The sequence below is a fragment of the Pterocles gutturalis genome, unplaced genomic scaffold (genome assembly GCF_000699245.1).
Source record: "Pterocles gutturalis isolate BGI_N339 unplaced genomic scaffold, ASM69924v1 scaffold1322, whole genome shotgun sequence".
NCBI lineage: Eukaryota > Metazoa > Chordata > Aves > Pterocliformes > Pteroclidae > Pterocles > Pterocles gutturalis.
In genome coordinates this window covers 3427-18351 of record NW_010112429.1, presented here as the reverse complement: position 1 = coordinate 18351, position 14925 = coordinate 3427, and the positions used below count along the sequence as shown (strand labels likewise).

Genomic DNA, 14925 nt, shown 5'->3' with positions numbered 1-14925 from the left:
CAGTATTGATTTTCTTTCCTGCTTAAAATATAAAAAATGTGTTAGATTAAAATACTTATTTCTTATTATTATTATGAATCTATCACTTGCTTGAGGGTGCTTAATAAATAATTATTTATCGCTATACATGTATCAGCTAAGAAAATAGCAGTTCAGGCATTATTTATTTTTTCTGATATGGATCTTTAACAAAATCACAAATATGAGGACAAAGCTGGTTTTCCTGTTACTGAGGAATAATTGTTTTTTGAAATCTCCATGCAGCAGTTAATGATTTTCTCTTTCATTCTTCACAGAAAATGCAGGTTCTCTGAAAGTTCTCTTTGGGACACCTGAGTTTGTGGCTCCAGAAGTTATAAACTATGAACCTATTGGATATGAAACAGATATGTGGAGTATAGGAGTTATCTGCTACATTTTGTGAGTACCTTTGCTATTCTTAACACAAATCCTGACAATTGCTGAATGTATGAAATTTCCATCAACTTCTGAATTCTTCTCCAATTTTCAGGCCTTTTGTATTCTATTTAGCAGCTCCAGCACGTTTACTAAAGCTTCTTTGTTCTCTGAAGGGTGTAATTGGTAAGCTGCCGAACTAGCAGTTCTGGAAGTTCAGCCACTTAGTGCTGTACATCTTAGATCATAAACCAGCAATGCTTCATCTCATTTTAAAAGACAATGTGACAGCATTTTGTTATTAACTTGAAAGTATTTTTCCTTCACAGATATTAAGAGAAGTGTTTGGACATGCACTAGTAACTGATAATTTCCATTCTTGTATCCCCAAGAGAGAAAATTTTTGTGAAATTTTGGGATCTTCTTAATCCCACTGTATACACCCTGTGGGACAGACTAAAGTAGCTCAGCATTACTGTATCTGTTCACAGTGCATTTTCATTTGTTACTAAGCACAAACCACTTGATAAATACATTTGATAAGCAGTGTGGATCAACCTCATAGAAATATTTTAGAGGACAGTTGGCTGCAACTCTTGGTTACACATTTTGGTATCTGATGTGATTTTTATATGGGATTTGATAACGTGATTATGAACTTCAATGGATCTAAAGAAATGTATATGGAAATAGCATCTCCATGCCTAGAACAGCAAGTGATCTTCTTCCAGCTGTGACTTTACACATTTGATGCCATATAAACACATGAAAAGAGAAGCTCGCTTTGGAGCATGGTTCTTTCTCCCTTGCTCCAGTTTCAATAGTAAGTAAATGGCAGATCTGCTTTGCACCCATTCTTTTAAAAGGCTTCTCTCAATACCTTACTTTCTTATTGAGGGTCTCCTCCTCCCTGGCTACTCTCTTCCTTGACACCTGGCAATACACAGTTGTTTGCCTCATCTTTGCTCAGTCTTTCAGTGATTCTGCTTGCCTTGTCTCCCTATACTTGTTCTCATATTCATTTCCAAACTAAGCAACATAATTTTCTTTCTTGTCCTGTGCAAAACCAACTACATCAACTTTCTTACCCTCAGCAAAGACTCTGAATATTTCTGTTATCTTCTGTTTCTTATGTGAAGTGTGCTGCACTCTTCAAGGTCACTTTGCTCTCCCAGTTTATTTACAGGACCTTTATTTTCCATTCATTTCCAGCATTTCTTTCTAGATCTTGAAAGCTCGTTTGGATCACTCTGTAGTTCACATAGACCACACACGCAGTACTCAGATGACAAATTCATTTATTTCTCTAGCTTTTTGAGGCCTGTTGAGTTACACAGCACTGCAGAGCGGTGCGGAGATCCCAGTGAAGACCGCTGCGGAGATCCCAGAGCGCTGCCCAGCCATGGCAAACCCCCCAGTTCCCTCAGTGCTGCATTGCCCTCTAGAGGCCTCCTACACCTTAAGGAACAAAATACGAACCGCAGCGTGACACGCACATTTGAAGGGTTTAACGTCTTCTGCTGTCTTTTTCTTATCCGAGTGTATGTGAGTTTTTGTGTGCTTGCAATATCAGCAGTGACATGTCAGCGAAACGAGGCACAAACTGGTGACAGCGGTTGTGTGTGCTCCTAAGGCACGCAACCAGGGCTGCTGCTCCAGTACAGTAGGTGCTGGAGAACACTGTCGTCCTCCAAGTAGACAAGGCAAAGGGAGCAGGTGAAACAGATGGAGAAAAGGTGAAATGTCTTGACAAAGCCCAGTCTGCTGGCAGTGGCAGAACTGCTTCCTTCCAGTTTCTGTGTGCCGCCAGAAGCAAGATATTTGGATGCTGTAACGTTCAGCTGAGGGGATTGGGTGGTGTTACGCTCGATTCAGATGACCCGATATGCCTTGTGAAATACGTTACGAAATCGCTTCTTTGCTAAGGCATCTTTAAGCTCATTTAACTCCTCATGAGGGGAAAATTACATTACCTAAATGCAATGAAAATCTTCTTTTTTGATGCACAGCTATTGCCGCAATAATGATTAACAGTAATAATCAGCTTTTGTCTTTCTTGCAATAAGAATAAAGTAATAGAAGTTAGGGAAGACCTGTGAGTCATCGCTTGGACTTCCCTCTCCACCCCAGAGTGACAGGCTCCCAATCTGTCTTCACTTCCTTAAAGCTCAGCTATTTTTGCAGACTCACAACTCTCAGCCGTTATCCAAAATGGACCGTAACATCATCGTTACAGAATGCAAATAGAAGTCATTGAGAACTGCATCTCTCTTTAGTTGTAGCTCTGCTTTCCTGTTTTGATTATAAGCTCAGAACTGCCAAATCTCACGCACAAACTGTGAGACTCACTCATTTGATGTCTGCCTCACATACCATCACTGTGCTTGTAATTTAGCATTTGCATCTCCTCTCCCCATGCCGTGGTGAGTGGGGGGCAGGTGAGTGAAGGAAGAGGTGAGCCCTGCAGCAGCACTGGACTTAAGGACAGGTCTGCTACAGGCAGCTGATGGCCCAAAGCTGCTGTGTCCATCTTATGTCCTAAGTGAAGCAGCAGGGACCATGCTATTGCATGACTTGACACCTCTTTTAAGGTAGGATTCTAGAGTGTTGAGAGACCTGTAACCTGCCTAGAAAGAGACTGTTTCCATTATGTCCTGGATAACAATGAGCACAAACCAGGTTCAGCAAAAAGCTGCTAAAGAGGTCTCGGTGGGTGAAGGGTCTTCCCTGAAGAAGAATAAATGGGTGGGATGTAATCTGAAGTAGGAAACAGGATGACAGCACTCCTCCGAAACCCTGCAGCAGAACCTCTCTCCTAGCCTTCTGCTTTACAGGCGTAACTGCAGATATCGCACTGTCTGTTGGGATGCTGCATCTGTCTTCCATACAGCACAGCTGACTTAATTCCACCCCACAGCTCATGGGTTCCCTTTCCACATTTCTAAGCTATGTATTAAATCCTTTTAATCTTTCTGGATAACTTATTCAGTCCTGTCTCTTCATCAGTCTTTATTCTTCCTTAAATTTCCCTGTTTGTCTTCTCCACCTCATGTTTTTTATCTTCCACTTTTATCGTGTTCTCTGTCCTGTTCTGCATCACAGTACAGTCCCACATACTTAAGTTGATCTATTGCCTTTGAAGTAACAGGCCACAAATATTACAGCTTGTGTATATCATCTCCATTTATGTCTATTTCAGTGTTTCTTTTTGCATTTATAATAATCTTTATCTAACGAAGGTTAAATTCTTTCCAGCTCTGCCTGTCCCCTTTATTCTTCCAGGCATTGCTGAATTTTGTTGTTTTTTCTAGTTCTAGATCTTTTTGACGATCAGTGTTTCCAATATTTAGTAATCTGAAACAATTTTTAAATTCTGTTTTTATTTCAAACCAAATCTCATTCTAAGGTTTCAGCGCTGCATGTTTGTACATTGAAGGTGGATAGCCCTTTTCCTTCTGTCACTATGGAATCTGACAAGTTTCAGTGAGGAACTGGTTGTGGCTGATTCAAACCCCTGCTTGCTTTCCATAAGTTCTTCTTGCTTTATCTGTGCCAGGAAATGTGTATCTTTTCAGAGTAGTTGATCTCTGTCAATTAATAATTTTTAGTGTGCTATATCTTGGGCTGTTTTTTAATATCATATTTGATCTTGCTGTATACTCTTTTCCTTCATCACCCTCTAATAACACGCACCCTGATTCTTCAAACATTCCCTTTCCTTTTTATCTGTTGTGTTATTCCTCACTGCTGTTATTCCTCCCTTGGCAGTCTGGGTTGGTTGAAGGATCTTTCGGCATTGTTCATCTTTGGGAGCGCTGACTTGGGACTTTGATAAGGCGAGACATTCACGCTGCTGGCCTACGCTTGGCACCGTGTCATATTAAAAATTTAAGCCTCGTTAATATAAAGATGAAAGAGCACTCCTTGTTCTTTCAGTAAAGGAAGTCAGGAGGGCTTGAATGTCATGACTGTACTGCTCAAAAGAAAATTATTTGTTCAGTGGCACTGGCAAATTGTGATTCCTCATTAAGCCACTGGGCACATAAAACAAGGATGAGAACCGAGTAACACCCTTGCTTCAGCACTGAGCTGTTTCATGTACGTGGGGTCAGTGGCCTGTTTCTTCCTTGAGACGACTGGTGTGGGAGTCAGTCAGCCCTCACAGCTAAGGAAAAGGTGGGTTTGCCCAGTGGATGCGTGTCCCCCACAAAGCAGACTGAGATCATTTATTTGTTGTATTTCACTTGTAAAAGAACTGAGTTACTGCATGATCTCCAGGGTGCAAGCATTATCACGTGCTTATTTGACATGACCTGCAGAGGTTTATCAGAAGCAGATAGTATTCTTCATACTGAAATCTGTTACTCTTTTCCACTGCTAGTGCAATGCAGTGACTGTAAGGAGGAGCTCCGTGTCACCAGCCCAGTCAGTTGCTGCTGCAAGCACTGCTTGCAGACGAATGCTCAGAGTCTGAATTTTGAGACACTCAGCAAACTCATCTTTCCTGGATTAGCAGCAGTCTTAATTCAGAGATCTCCAAGTGAAATTCAACGGTGTTTGCTGCATAGGCAGTCAGACTGGCGACCACATTGGACCCTTTTGATCTTAACATTTATAAATCTGCACTCAGAGCTCTGTTAGAACAGACCAATAAATGTTAAGGAACTTCCAGAGGATAAAATATCTTTCTTCTTTATTTAGAAGTGGAAACTGTGAAAGATTTTCTAAACAAATGGTTCTTAACATGCCAGGAAGATGCCTGGTTAAGTAGCTGGAAAAATGTTTTCAGTAAACAACTTGCTGCTTGCCTAATAGTAACTTTGCAGTGTAAGCCCAGTGTTAATTTCCTGGAGCAGTAGCTCATCTTTATCACTTAGCTTCAGCATTCCAAAAAGAAATTGTTTCCATCATCTGTCAAAAGAGTTGCTGGGCCATTATTACTTTAAATGGCCATTAAGAAATGAACAACCAAGACTTAGGTTCAATGAAATCTGTGCTAAAGATAAGAATTTCGGGTTATAATCTGCATTAGTTGCTGGATTTTGTTTTCTGAGTATAGACAAGGATCTAGTTGTCCTTACAAGTATTTCCATGACAAGACAACTTATTTGCAGTGTAAAACTGCGGTAGAGAGAGCAAATTATTTTAGCCTTATACATTTGCAGCAGCACATTCAGCAATACAAAAATACGTTCGTTGAAACGTTTGAATGGGTACAGTTACGCTGGTGTTTGGAAATGACAAAGGGAGTGGAGGCTTAACTGGTACCCATCTGGTAATTTACTGAACGCACAGGACGGATCAATCCTACCACAGCATTTAAGATTTTATCCGATAATTCTGTCATGCAATTCTTAAAAAAACAGCCAACCAAATAAACAAAAACCCCAACCAAAACAAATAAAGATTTTTTCCCCTCTCTAATTGCCTTCTATTTATCCTCATCCTCAAAAGCCGTGTGTGACATGCCGTAACCCTTTGCCCAGAGAGCTAGATGTCTTTATAAGCACTGCCTCTTACGGTTTCCACATGAAGCAATGTCTGTATCTGCTCATCCTCAAAAGCCGTGTGTGACATGCCGTAACCCTTTGCCCAGAGAGCTAGATGTCTTTATAAGCACTGCCTCTTACGGCAGCGCAGAGCAGAGGTGTTTCCACATGAAGCAATGCCTGTATCTGTAGCAGTCTTTTTAGCATGGAAATGATCTCTCAATACTGCAGCTTGAATCTCTGGAACTAGGCCAAAATATTATCTAAAGTAGCACAAGAGCTGCACAATACTATTTGTGGTAATACTGCGCAGAGGTCACCTTTGCCGTACCTTGATCAGGTATTGAAAGGAAATGGGATTGTTACTGCTCTGCCTGCCCAAGTGTGTCCTCTGGAAGCTTAACTGGATGAGAAGACGTGCACCTCCTATATTGACAGTGAACTGAAGAAATACTTCACAGACCCTTCATTTGTACAAAATGTGAGCCTTTTTAGCAGATGCTGAATTGGCTGAGTGATTACTGTATTTACTACATCGTCAAAAAAGAGATAACTTAGCAATCAGTCTCTAGAACCCAGAACTTATAGCTGCAGTCTGGATGAGATTTTTTCACTTTCTAAAACATACCGAGAATGATGACATTGTAATAAATAGGAAAATGCTTCAATATTGGAGTGGCAATAGATTTAAGGCCCTGCAGGAGTGCTTTGTGATTTCCAGGACAGAGATTTTGTTTCAGTGACTTACCTGGCCGTGACGGCGGGTGTGTGTGAGGGCAGAACAGTCCCTCGTTGTGCAGCAACTACACCAGCTCTCCAGGGCTACCAGGCACAAACCTTGTCTCTTCCAGTAAAGTGAGTGCAAAGATAGAAAACAGTCATGGTAAAGTTGTGTTTTATGTGAGCCTTTTTGGTATGTTAATCTTTCAGCTTTCTGTAACTCATGCCTGTTATATGTTCATAAATGAGTTTCTGCCACCTTATACATTTATAAAGTCATGCTTCACTGTCGCATTTGAATGCACCCCATATAATGGAAAGTAAGACAGCAAATACCTTCTGTTCTGATTTACCTCTTTCTGCCTGAGAAAAAAACAAACCTTTTATCTTCATGTCATGTATTATTACTAGAAAATTTCTGAAGTATACACTAAGATTCTAGACTCTGCTGTACTGCGCATAACTTCCTGAAATGGTAAAAGATTTAGTATCTACTTTGAGGCTTCAAAGCGTGTGTGTTTCTACTTTGCTTATAGAAATAAAATCCTTAGGAACAAATTCCAGAACAGATTTTGAATGTAATTAGTGACAAAAGACTAGCAAAATAACTTTGGAGGAGGAGATTATACTAATATTATTAATCTAGTAGCTCCCTTATTTCATCTCAATCTCTTTTTCTACCAGTCTATCCTATGACATTCAGTAGCATCATGATATTCATATAGTATTATATCCATATAGTATTTTCAGAACCCTAGTAAGTGCCACTTATTTTTCCATATTTAAAAAAAAAATGTACTACTCTTTAAATGTAATTGGTTGTTGTAGCTGGTTAACATGATTGTACAGAGAAAGCAAATAAAGTCTGTAACATTTCATGAAGAGTAGGTTATTATGTAAATTGCCTGCCAGGTAGAAGACCTGGAAAACTGCACAACTTGTCGTTCTAAGGAACAAGCAACCTTTCATCTGAAAGTTTTTATTGAAAGGTGATATATACACTGATCAAAAGTATCTGGATACACAAAGGTACGGTATAATAAAGGACAACGCCCAACTGGAGAAAGATACTCTGCAAAAATGACACCATGATGTTCTGCAATTGCCTCTCACTGGCAACTTATCAGCTATATTGAGTAAAAAGCTTTGCAAGCTCAGCGTACGTTATAAAGGAGTAATATTTCCATTTCATGCATCATCATGACTGATTGAAAACATAAAGACAAAATTACTTTTGGATGCATCTGCATAACTCTGCAGCCTGCAGTGATGTAGCACTGTTTTATCTGCCTGTATAACTCACAGTGGCTTTGTTTACACAATAGCCCTGTGGATTTCATGATTTCATGATGCATCTTTCTTCTTGGGCTCTCTCTGCAGGAGGAAATGGAATAAAATGTAGAAAAAAAACTTGGTTTGATTGTAAAGACAGCAAAGTCACTCTGACAGCACCAGGGGGAAAAAAAAAACTTGGTTTGATTGTAAAGACAGCAAAGTCACTCTGAAAGCACCAGGAGGAAAAAAAAAAAAAAAAGCTATTCAACCGAATTTGTGTGCAAAATGCAGTATTATTTATGCAGAGCTAGATAAGTCATGCTCAACTTTCACCTCATTCTAGTTCTCTCTCTCATGTCTTGGGAAAAGAGAAACAAACAGCAAAAAGTTTCCTTTCGGTTTTGCAGTCAAGATTCTTTCCCATAAGACTATCTGTAGTTAGATTTGAGCTCTTTTTTTTTTTCTTTTTTTTTTAAGGGAGCTTTTACTGATAAAGATCTGAAGAGCATAGGAGATGTCACACACAATTTTAATTTGCTCCTCTGATAATTTGCAAATTGACGCTGTTTGTTTTGTGTCTGTCTGTCTATCCTAACCCTAGGGTCAGCGGACTTTCTCCTTTCATGGGAGACAACGACAATGAAACTCTAGCCAATGTTACCTCAGCAACGTGGGACTTCGATGATGAGGCTTTTGATGAAATCTCTGACGATGCCAAGGACTTTATCAGCAATCTACTAAAGAAAGACATGAAGTAAAGATGTTGGACTTGATGCAGTTTCTATGTTTGCATTGAGCTGAACCTGTTGTGCTTGTTTCCCCACTGTGGATCCCCACATCCACGCAGGCCCCTCTGGCAGGAGCTCTGTGTGCCTGGCTGGCTGTGTGCGGCTCTCCTTTATTTTACGGTGCAGGGTCTGAATGGAGCACTTTCTTCTAATCACGTGCTATTCTGCTTTCCCCTTCCCTTGGCCACGCTGCAGCCTGAGGTTTTGTGTGGCTACTCGTCTTCACTGTAGTGTGACACAGGTTCCTGCATGACATGTTCTGTCTTGATCTGAATGGGCTGCAATTTTGCTATGCTTATTTCCATGTGTTGCTTTTAAGTGTGGTACCTCTGAGCAGGCAGCTTTCCTAGAAACATAGCAATTGGGCAAGAAAAAAACAAATCAGAGTTGGAGCCCTGGTTACAGCAGAGTCTGAACAAACCAAAGAAACAAAACTTACTTCTTCCAATGAGTTTGCAATAGGATGGATGGAGAACAGAGGGTTACTTATCCATGTACTACAAACAAAGTAAAGAATAGGTGTGGCTTGATTAGAGGTTTGGACACTTCTGTTTGTTAAACGTTCAGTGCTGCAGGGAAGGAGGCTATTAAGTGGTGGGAAAGGAAATCTCTGCAAGTGACAGAAAGGAAATCTGGGACAAGGTTCTGCCAGCATGAGGTAGCTGAATCATTGTCATTGTGGCTCTGTTTTATGTGTTCCATGCCTAAAACATATGGCTTTTCATGTTTTATTTTATAATGTTTTATTAACACTTTAAAATGCACAGTTTTATCTCAAAAAAAACCCAACAGAAATTGTGAAAGTGAGTTTAAGAAGAAAGCACAGCTGGAGAAGCAGTGCCACGTGATCTAGGTTGCTAAATTTAGGAAACAAAAATCAGTTCTCGGAAAAGAGAGTACAAAATATTGTTAAAGTAGGTAGGTTCAACCATCATTAATGGCAACACTGACTCGTCTTTTTATATAACAACAGGAGTCGCTTAAATTGTACTCAATGTCTTCAGCATCCTTGGCTGCAAAAAGATACCAAAAACATGGAAGCAAAAAAACTTTCCAAAGATAGGATGAAGAAATATATGGCCAGAAGAAAATGGCAGGTAATGAAGAGGACATAGAATCGGGCTAGTTATCCTAATAAAACTCTTTATTTCTAATGTTTATGATTCTGAGAAACATGTCACGCCAGGTGGTTTCTGCTGCTGGTGGAAACTCCAGTGTGGCCAGTGTATGAATGCAGCAAAGCAGGTTTGGTTTCTACAGGCAAGCAGCAGGATGGTGCACAGCTGCATATATATAACGTGGTGATTCCATTTCAGACTACTAAAAGGCGTATGTTCAAGCATAGCTTTTCCTATTCTTTTGGGGGTATGACCATCTCTCCTCCCTGCCCTCTGCATGTCACTGAGGGCTGGAGGATTATGTTATGCTGAACAAACCTGGGCAGCTTTGCTGCCTGGCCTCTCCTAAGCCACCTCATTTTGTGGTGGTTTCATTCTCCTAAGCCAGCAGTTCTGTCCTGTTGGAGCACCAAGCTTCTCATGGATTCAGTCAGATTGGTTTAATAATTTTCTTTGATGTATTTGGTCTCCACATCTTCTTTTTTCTTAATGCTGGAATTGTGGTAGTAGGTCCATCTGTGCTGTTCTGATAGCTAGGGGAGTTGATGTATAAAATCCTGGATCCAGCCTTTTGAGTAGCCTACAAAATATTCATTTATGTAAATCTACCTTGCATTTCCTCTTACATTCTACTGTACGTGTTTCTTAGGAGCTCATGCAAGCTGTACAAAAATACAAGTGTCTGTACTAGAGGCAACATAGTTTGAGCATGTTTTAGTATCCCGGTGGTTGATTCTCGAGCCTGTCAGAGGGCTGCTTTCATCGTGCAGATGGTACTTTCTCATTCATTTCCTATTAGCTGGTTATTAATCCTTAGTGAAACTCAGTCCAGCCCACATGGCTATTCAGAGAGCCGTCCTCCACCAGAGTTCCAGTAAAACACGACATAGCTTTTTCGCTGGCCCTCCTCTCGCACAGTGCTTTTTATCCGCAGCTAACAGAGACATTCATTTAGGTATGAGTTCATCAGGGGAAGTTTATATCTGCAACTAAATTTGGTAATTCAGACCAGCCTGCTCTGTCTCTCCTAAAACAACAGAGCTATATATAAGCAGTTTGTCCAACAATTCCAGTGAGGTTTGCGGAGATCCCAGATAATTTGTCCGAAGCACAATTGTTACAGAAAATCACATGCCGTTTGGATTGGATTGATCAGAAGCCTTTTATGTTATGTCTTAGAAAACAGGCCATGCTGTCCGAGCAATAGGAAGACTGTCATCCATGGCAATGATTTCTGGTATGAGTGGGAGGAAGGCCTCTGGGAGCTCGCCGACCAGCCCTATAAATGCAGACAAAGTAGAGAATGAAGGTAAGGAATTCTGCTGCACCGTATTTTTACCTCTCTGTGAATCAATCTTACTAAAACTTTTAGCAAAATGATAGAGACCAATAACCGAGTTGGTTATTCCTGCTCTCTCTCTCTGTTTTTAATTTTTTTTTAATAAATCTATCAAAAATTCATTGTTCTCATATTGTTCTGCTTCTCAAAATGCCCCAGTATAAGTACGGGCAGTAAACTTTTCTCTTTATAAAGCCAAAGTATTAAGGCAGATTTGTCAGCTGCGCTATCAGTTTGGGAATGCATGTTTATACAAAGATTACAGTGATGTATTGCCTTCTGATGCAAGCGAGCAAGCACTAAAGTATTAACACTTGCTGTAACCAAGACATGTACAGCATTAACCATGCTCCTCAGACAGGGGCATTTAAGAACAAAAATAACGTGCCTACATTGTTCCCCTACGTCCCCATTTGAAATGCAGATTTGTGGTGTGTAAGAGGCAGAGGTGCAGACCTTTGACACTTCTGAAAATCAAACAAGTCATTCTGACATATCCACATACCACGGGCCTGATACAGGTTGAACTGGTTTACCCCTGACTAGCAAGAATCCAGGTTCGGTTAGATTAGAAACAAACTCAAGGAAAAAATTAATGATTTGCAGTGTGGTGGCGTGCATGCTGATTTAATTCTATTTATGGTCTGAATCTTCATCCAGCTGCAGAAGACTGGCACAAAACTAAGCAGCTAACGTCCTCACTGTCCCATTAGCCTTACAGAATTAAGTGAAATAAAAGATGCTTTCACTACCATCTGGTAATTCAAAATTGAAGTGCATCTTTTGAGAACATGTCCTGTAAAATAATTAACTATCTCTTCGCTCACCTCCAGATGCCTTCCTTGAAGAAGTGGCTGAAGAAAAGCCCCATGTAAAGCCATATTTTACTAAAACAATCCTTGACATGGAGGTTGTGGAAGGAAGTGCTGCTAGGTTTGACTGCAAAATTGAAGGTACTTTGAATTAGCATATCTCTTTCTTTCTTTCTTTCTTTCTTTCCTTACCAGCCTTCTGCATTGTGCTGTTGTTTAACGTTTTATTTTTTTTTTCTGTATTATTGTTGAGTTGGTGCCATTTTGCTTTACCAATATCTGCATGTCACAGCATGAATGTGTTGCAATAACAGAAATTATCTGGAGCTGCATGGGCTTGTTCTGTGCTTGCCATAGAACAGAAGTCTCCAGGAGTCAATGTGTGACCACTAATTCAGTATTGCAAGTGGGAACAGTAAGATGATTTTTGAGGGTAGAAACAGTAAAAACAAGATGCAATGTAGTACCACAAATTGCAAGAGCACACTCTTAGAGACTGTTAACCAGAAACCAGGAATAAGTACAAAGTCACTTGTCTGAAATGACAGACAAGTTTCAAGTGACCTCAAGATAACTTTAAGCCGTACATACATTGTGTTAGAGGCAAAGTCCCTAGCAGTGTATTGGTAGGAGAAGTAATGGTAAACCATAGTGCTGGTTACAAAAGTCACATCTAGAAAATACTGTAGTTTGGTTTTTTTTAACTTACAAGTTCAAGAAAGAAAACTCAGACTGGAATATGCAGATAGAAAGAATAACTTTATTGAGAAGGCACCTAAGGAGCTTGGCCTGGTCAGCCGAACAGTCTGAAGGCCAAGCCCGCTAGCACTGCTATTGCAATGAGATTGAAGCTTCTGTATCACAGCTGCTCCTGCAAGCTAGAAATTAGGAAGAGAAGAGGTGTTAAAACAAAATGGATGGTTGGTACCATACTGCATGCCTTTAAGTTAGACAATTTCTAATCTTAAAATGAGCTTCAGAAACTGCCTCACTGACCTTCTGCTTGTTTGTTTCTGTGCTTCTAATCTCTCTCACTGCCTGTGTTTCCTACCTCACAGCGGAGATGTGAGGATGGATTATTGTTGCTGATGAAGCTCAGCCTGAGGGGTACGTGCATAAGTACTGCATGGAATAAAATAAATGGATGTACCATGGCTGATGTTCCAAGCTTTCCAATGAATCACTGTAACGCTTGCCGTGCATTAGGTCACTTTATTTCTGCTCAGTGGGAGGTCATCCTCCCATCACAGCCCAGAACTTGGCTGAGACAAGCTTTCAAATTGTTATAGCAGCCAAGAGTACTGTATAAGGGATTGTTCTCCAGCACGCGCTGTACAGCCCTGCTCTGCACGCTTCGAGTGTGGCAGAGCCATTTGCTTTACAAAAGGCTTCGAAACTCCTGTTGAAATGCATAATCAAAATGCTTTTCTTAGACTCCCCTGCTTATCCTAACAAGCAGAAATAGGAAATGGGAGTGCCGCAGTCACGCACAGGACACGCTGGTGTGTATGGAGCAGATTAGGAGGAGGAAGATTCCCAATAGCCACAACAAAGCAACCTGAGAAAGATATTAAATTGTAGTTGCAGCACAGAACACTTTACCCTTGAAATTCTAAATCTCAGTGTTGGGAACTGTGGGTTCCACAAAAGCTGACGAAAGTAAGCTTCACATACTGCCATTAAGAGTCCCTCGCTGGCTGATGTCCAAGACACACACAGAGCTGTCTGCAGTCTCTGCAACACCAGTGGAAAGTGGAATCTAGCAAGTACCTCAGTGCTAACTTTCCATTTTTTTGCTATTCATAATAAAGTTGTTTCAGGTAAAGGTGAAGTAAAAAAGCCTCTGATCATCTACATTTATTTTAAATAGAATTCAATTAAATATTTGTATATCAACATATTGGCATGTCCATACACAGATGTCGATTTAAAGTAATTACAGATTAGTTAATACTCGTTTATTGCAAGTGCTGTTCTCTCTCCACTGTCGCAGGCTATCCTGATCCTGAGGTCATGTGGTACAAAGATGATCAGCCTGTCAAGGAGTCCCGTCACTTCCAGATAGATTATGATGAGGAGGGGAACTGTTCTTTGACTATTTCTGAAGTATGTGGGGACGATGATGCCAAATACACCTGCAAAGCTGTTAACAGCCTTGGGGAAGCCACGTGCACCGCAGAACTCCTTGTGGAAACAATGGCAAAAGAAGGAGAAGAGGAAGATGAGGAGGAGGAAGAATGAAACAAGGCTCAAAGAAAAAAAAATTGAAAAAAGTATATTTAAAGACTCTCCTTATAAGGCTCAGAAAAACAAGTTATCAAAAGCACCTTGTGTGATACATAGGTCTTTGGGGGGTTGTTTTTTCAGCATGATCAGTTGATACCTGTTTGCTTTACACATGGGCATTAATTCAAATCAGCGGGCAATTTTCAGTTGCTAGCATGATTGGATTTACTTTAAGCAAGTCATCAACTAAGTTGCCCAGCCTAGTTTTAAAATCAAATGTATGGAAAACAAGTCTACAGTTAATATTATGAACTTCTTAAATAAAACCAGTCTATTTTCTGAGCTCATTGCTCTATACCATCACTTTCCTCAGACAAAACTGCAGCGAAGTTGGCTCCCCAAGATCTGCTTTCCAAGGAATTGTTTGCCAGACACACAGTGAATCTCTTAGGCTGCTCCCTGGGCAGTATCTTCTATAAGGGAAGGTCTGACACAGACAGCATTGCAATTTGTATGTTGGTGTGGTTCATTTTTTGTTTGTTTTAAACAGAAATTCACAGTCCTAACTTCCAACTACTGCCCTTTCTCAGTGCTCTGTTAGTGCTGTTGCAATCCCAGCTGAAGTTAAACACCCAGGTGGTTGTCTAAGATACTTCTGACCTTGCTTTTAACCACCTGATCACACCTTGTCACCCTTCCCTTATAGAGCCTGTCACCTCAATGCAGTTACAGCTGCCTACTTAAGAAACAGACTGAAAATAC

General features: G+C 40.4%; 1 protein-coding gene across 4 annotated transcripts in view; it reads left to right on the top strand.

The window, feature by feature from the left end:
• The window catches only part of MYLK (myosin light chain kinase), a 152582-nt gene extending 138382 nt beyond the window's left edge, over positions 1 to 14200 (top strand). For all 4 annotated transcript variants that reach the window (XM_010074025.1, XM_010074026.1, XM_010074027.1 and 1 more), the window contains 6 exons: positions 297 to 420; positions 8482 to 8634; positions 9642 to 9765; positions 10966 to 11095; positions 11959 to 12078; positions 13931 to 14200. In XM_010074025.1, the coding sequence (XP_010072327.1) occupies positions 297 to 420; positions 8482 to 8634; positions 9642 to 9765; positions 10966 to 11095; positions 11959 to 12078; positions 13931 to 14178 (899 nt within the window). In that variant the 3' untranslated portion in view covers positions 14179 to 14200. The remainder of the gene's footprint in view (positions 1 to 296; positions 421 to 8481; positions 8635 to 9641; positions 9766 to 10965; positions 11096 to 11958; positions 12079 to 13930) is intronic.
• The last annotated feature ends 725 nt before the right edge of the window (positions 14201 to 14925 follow it).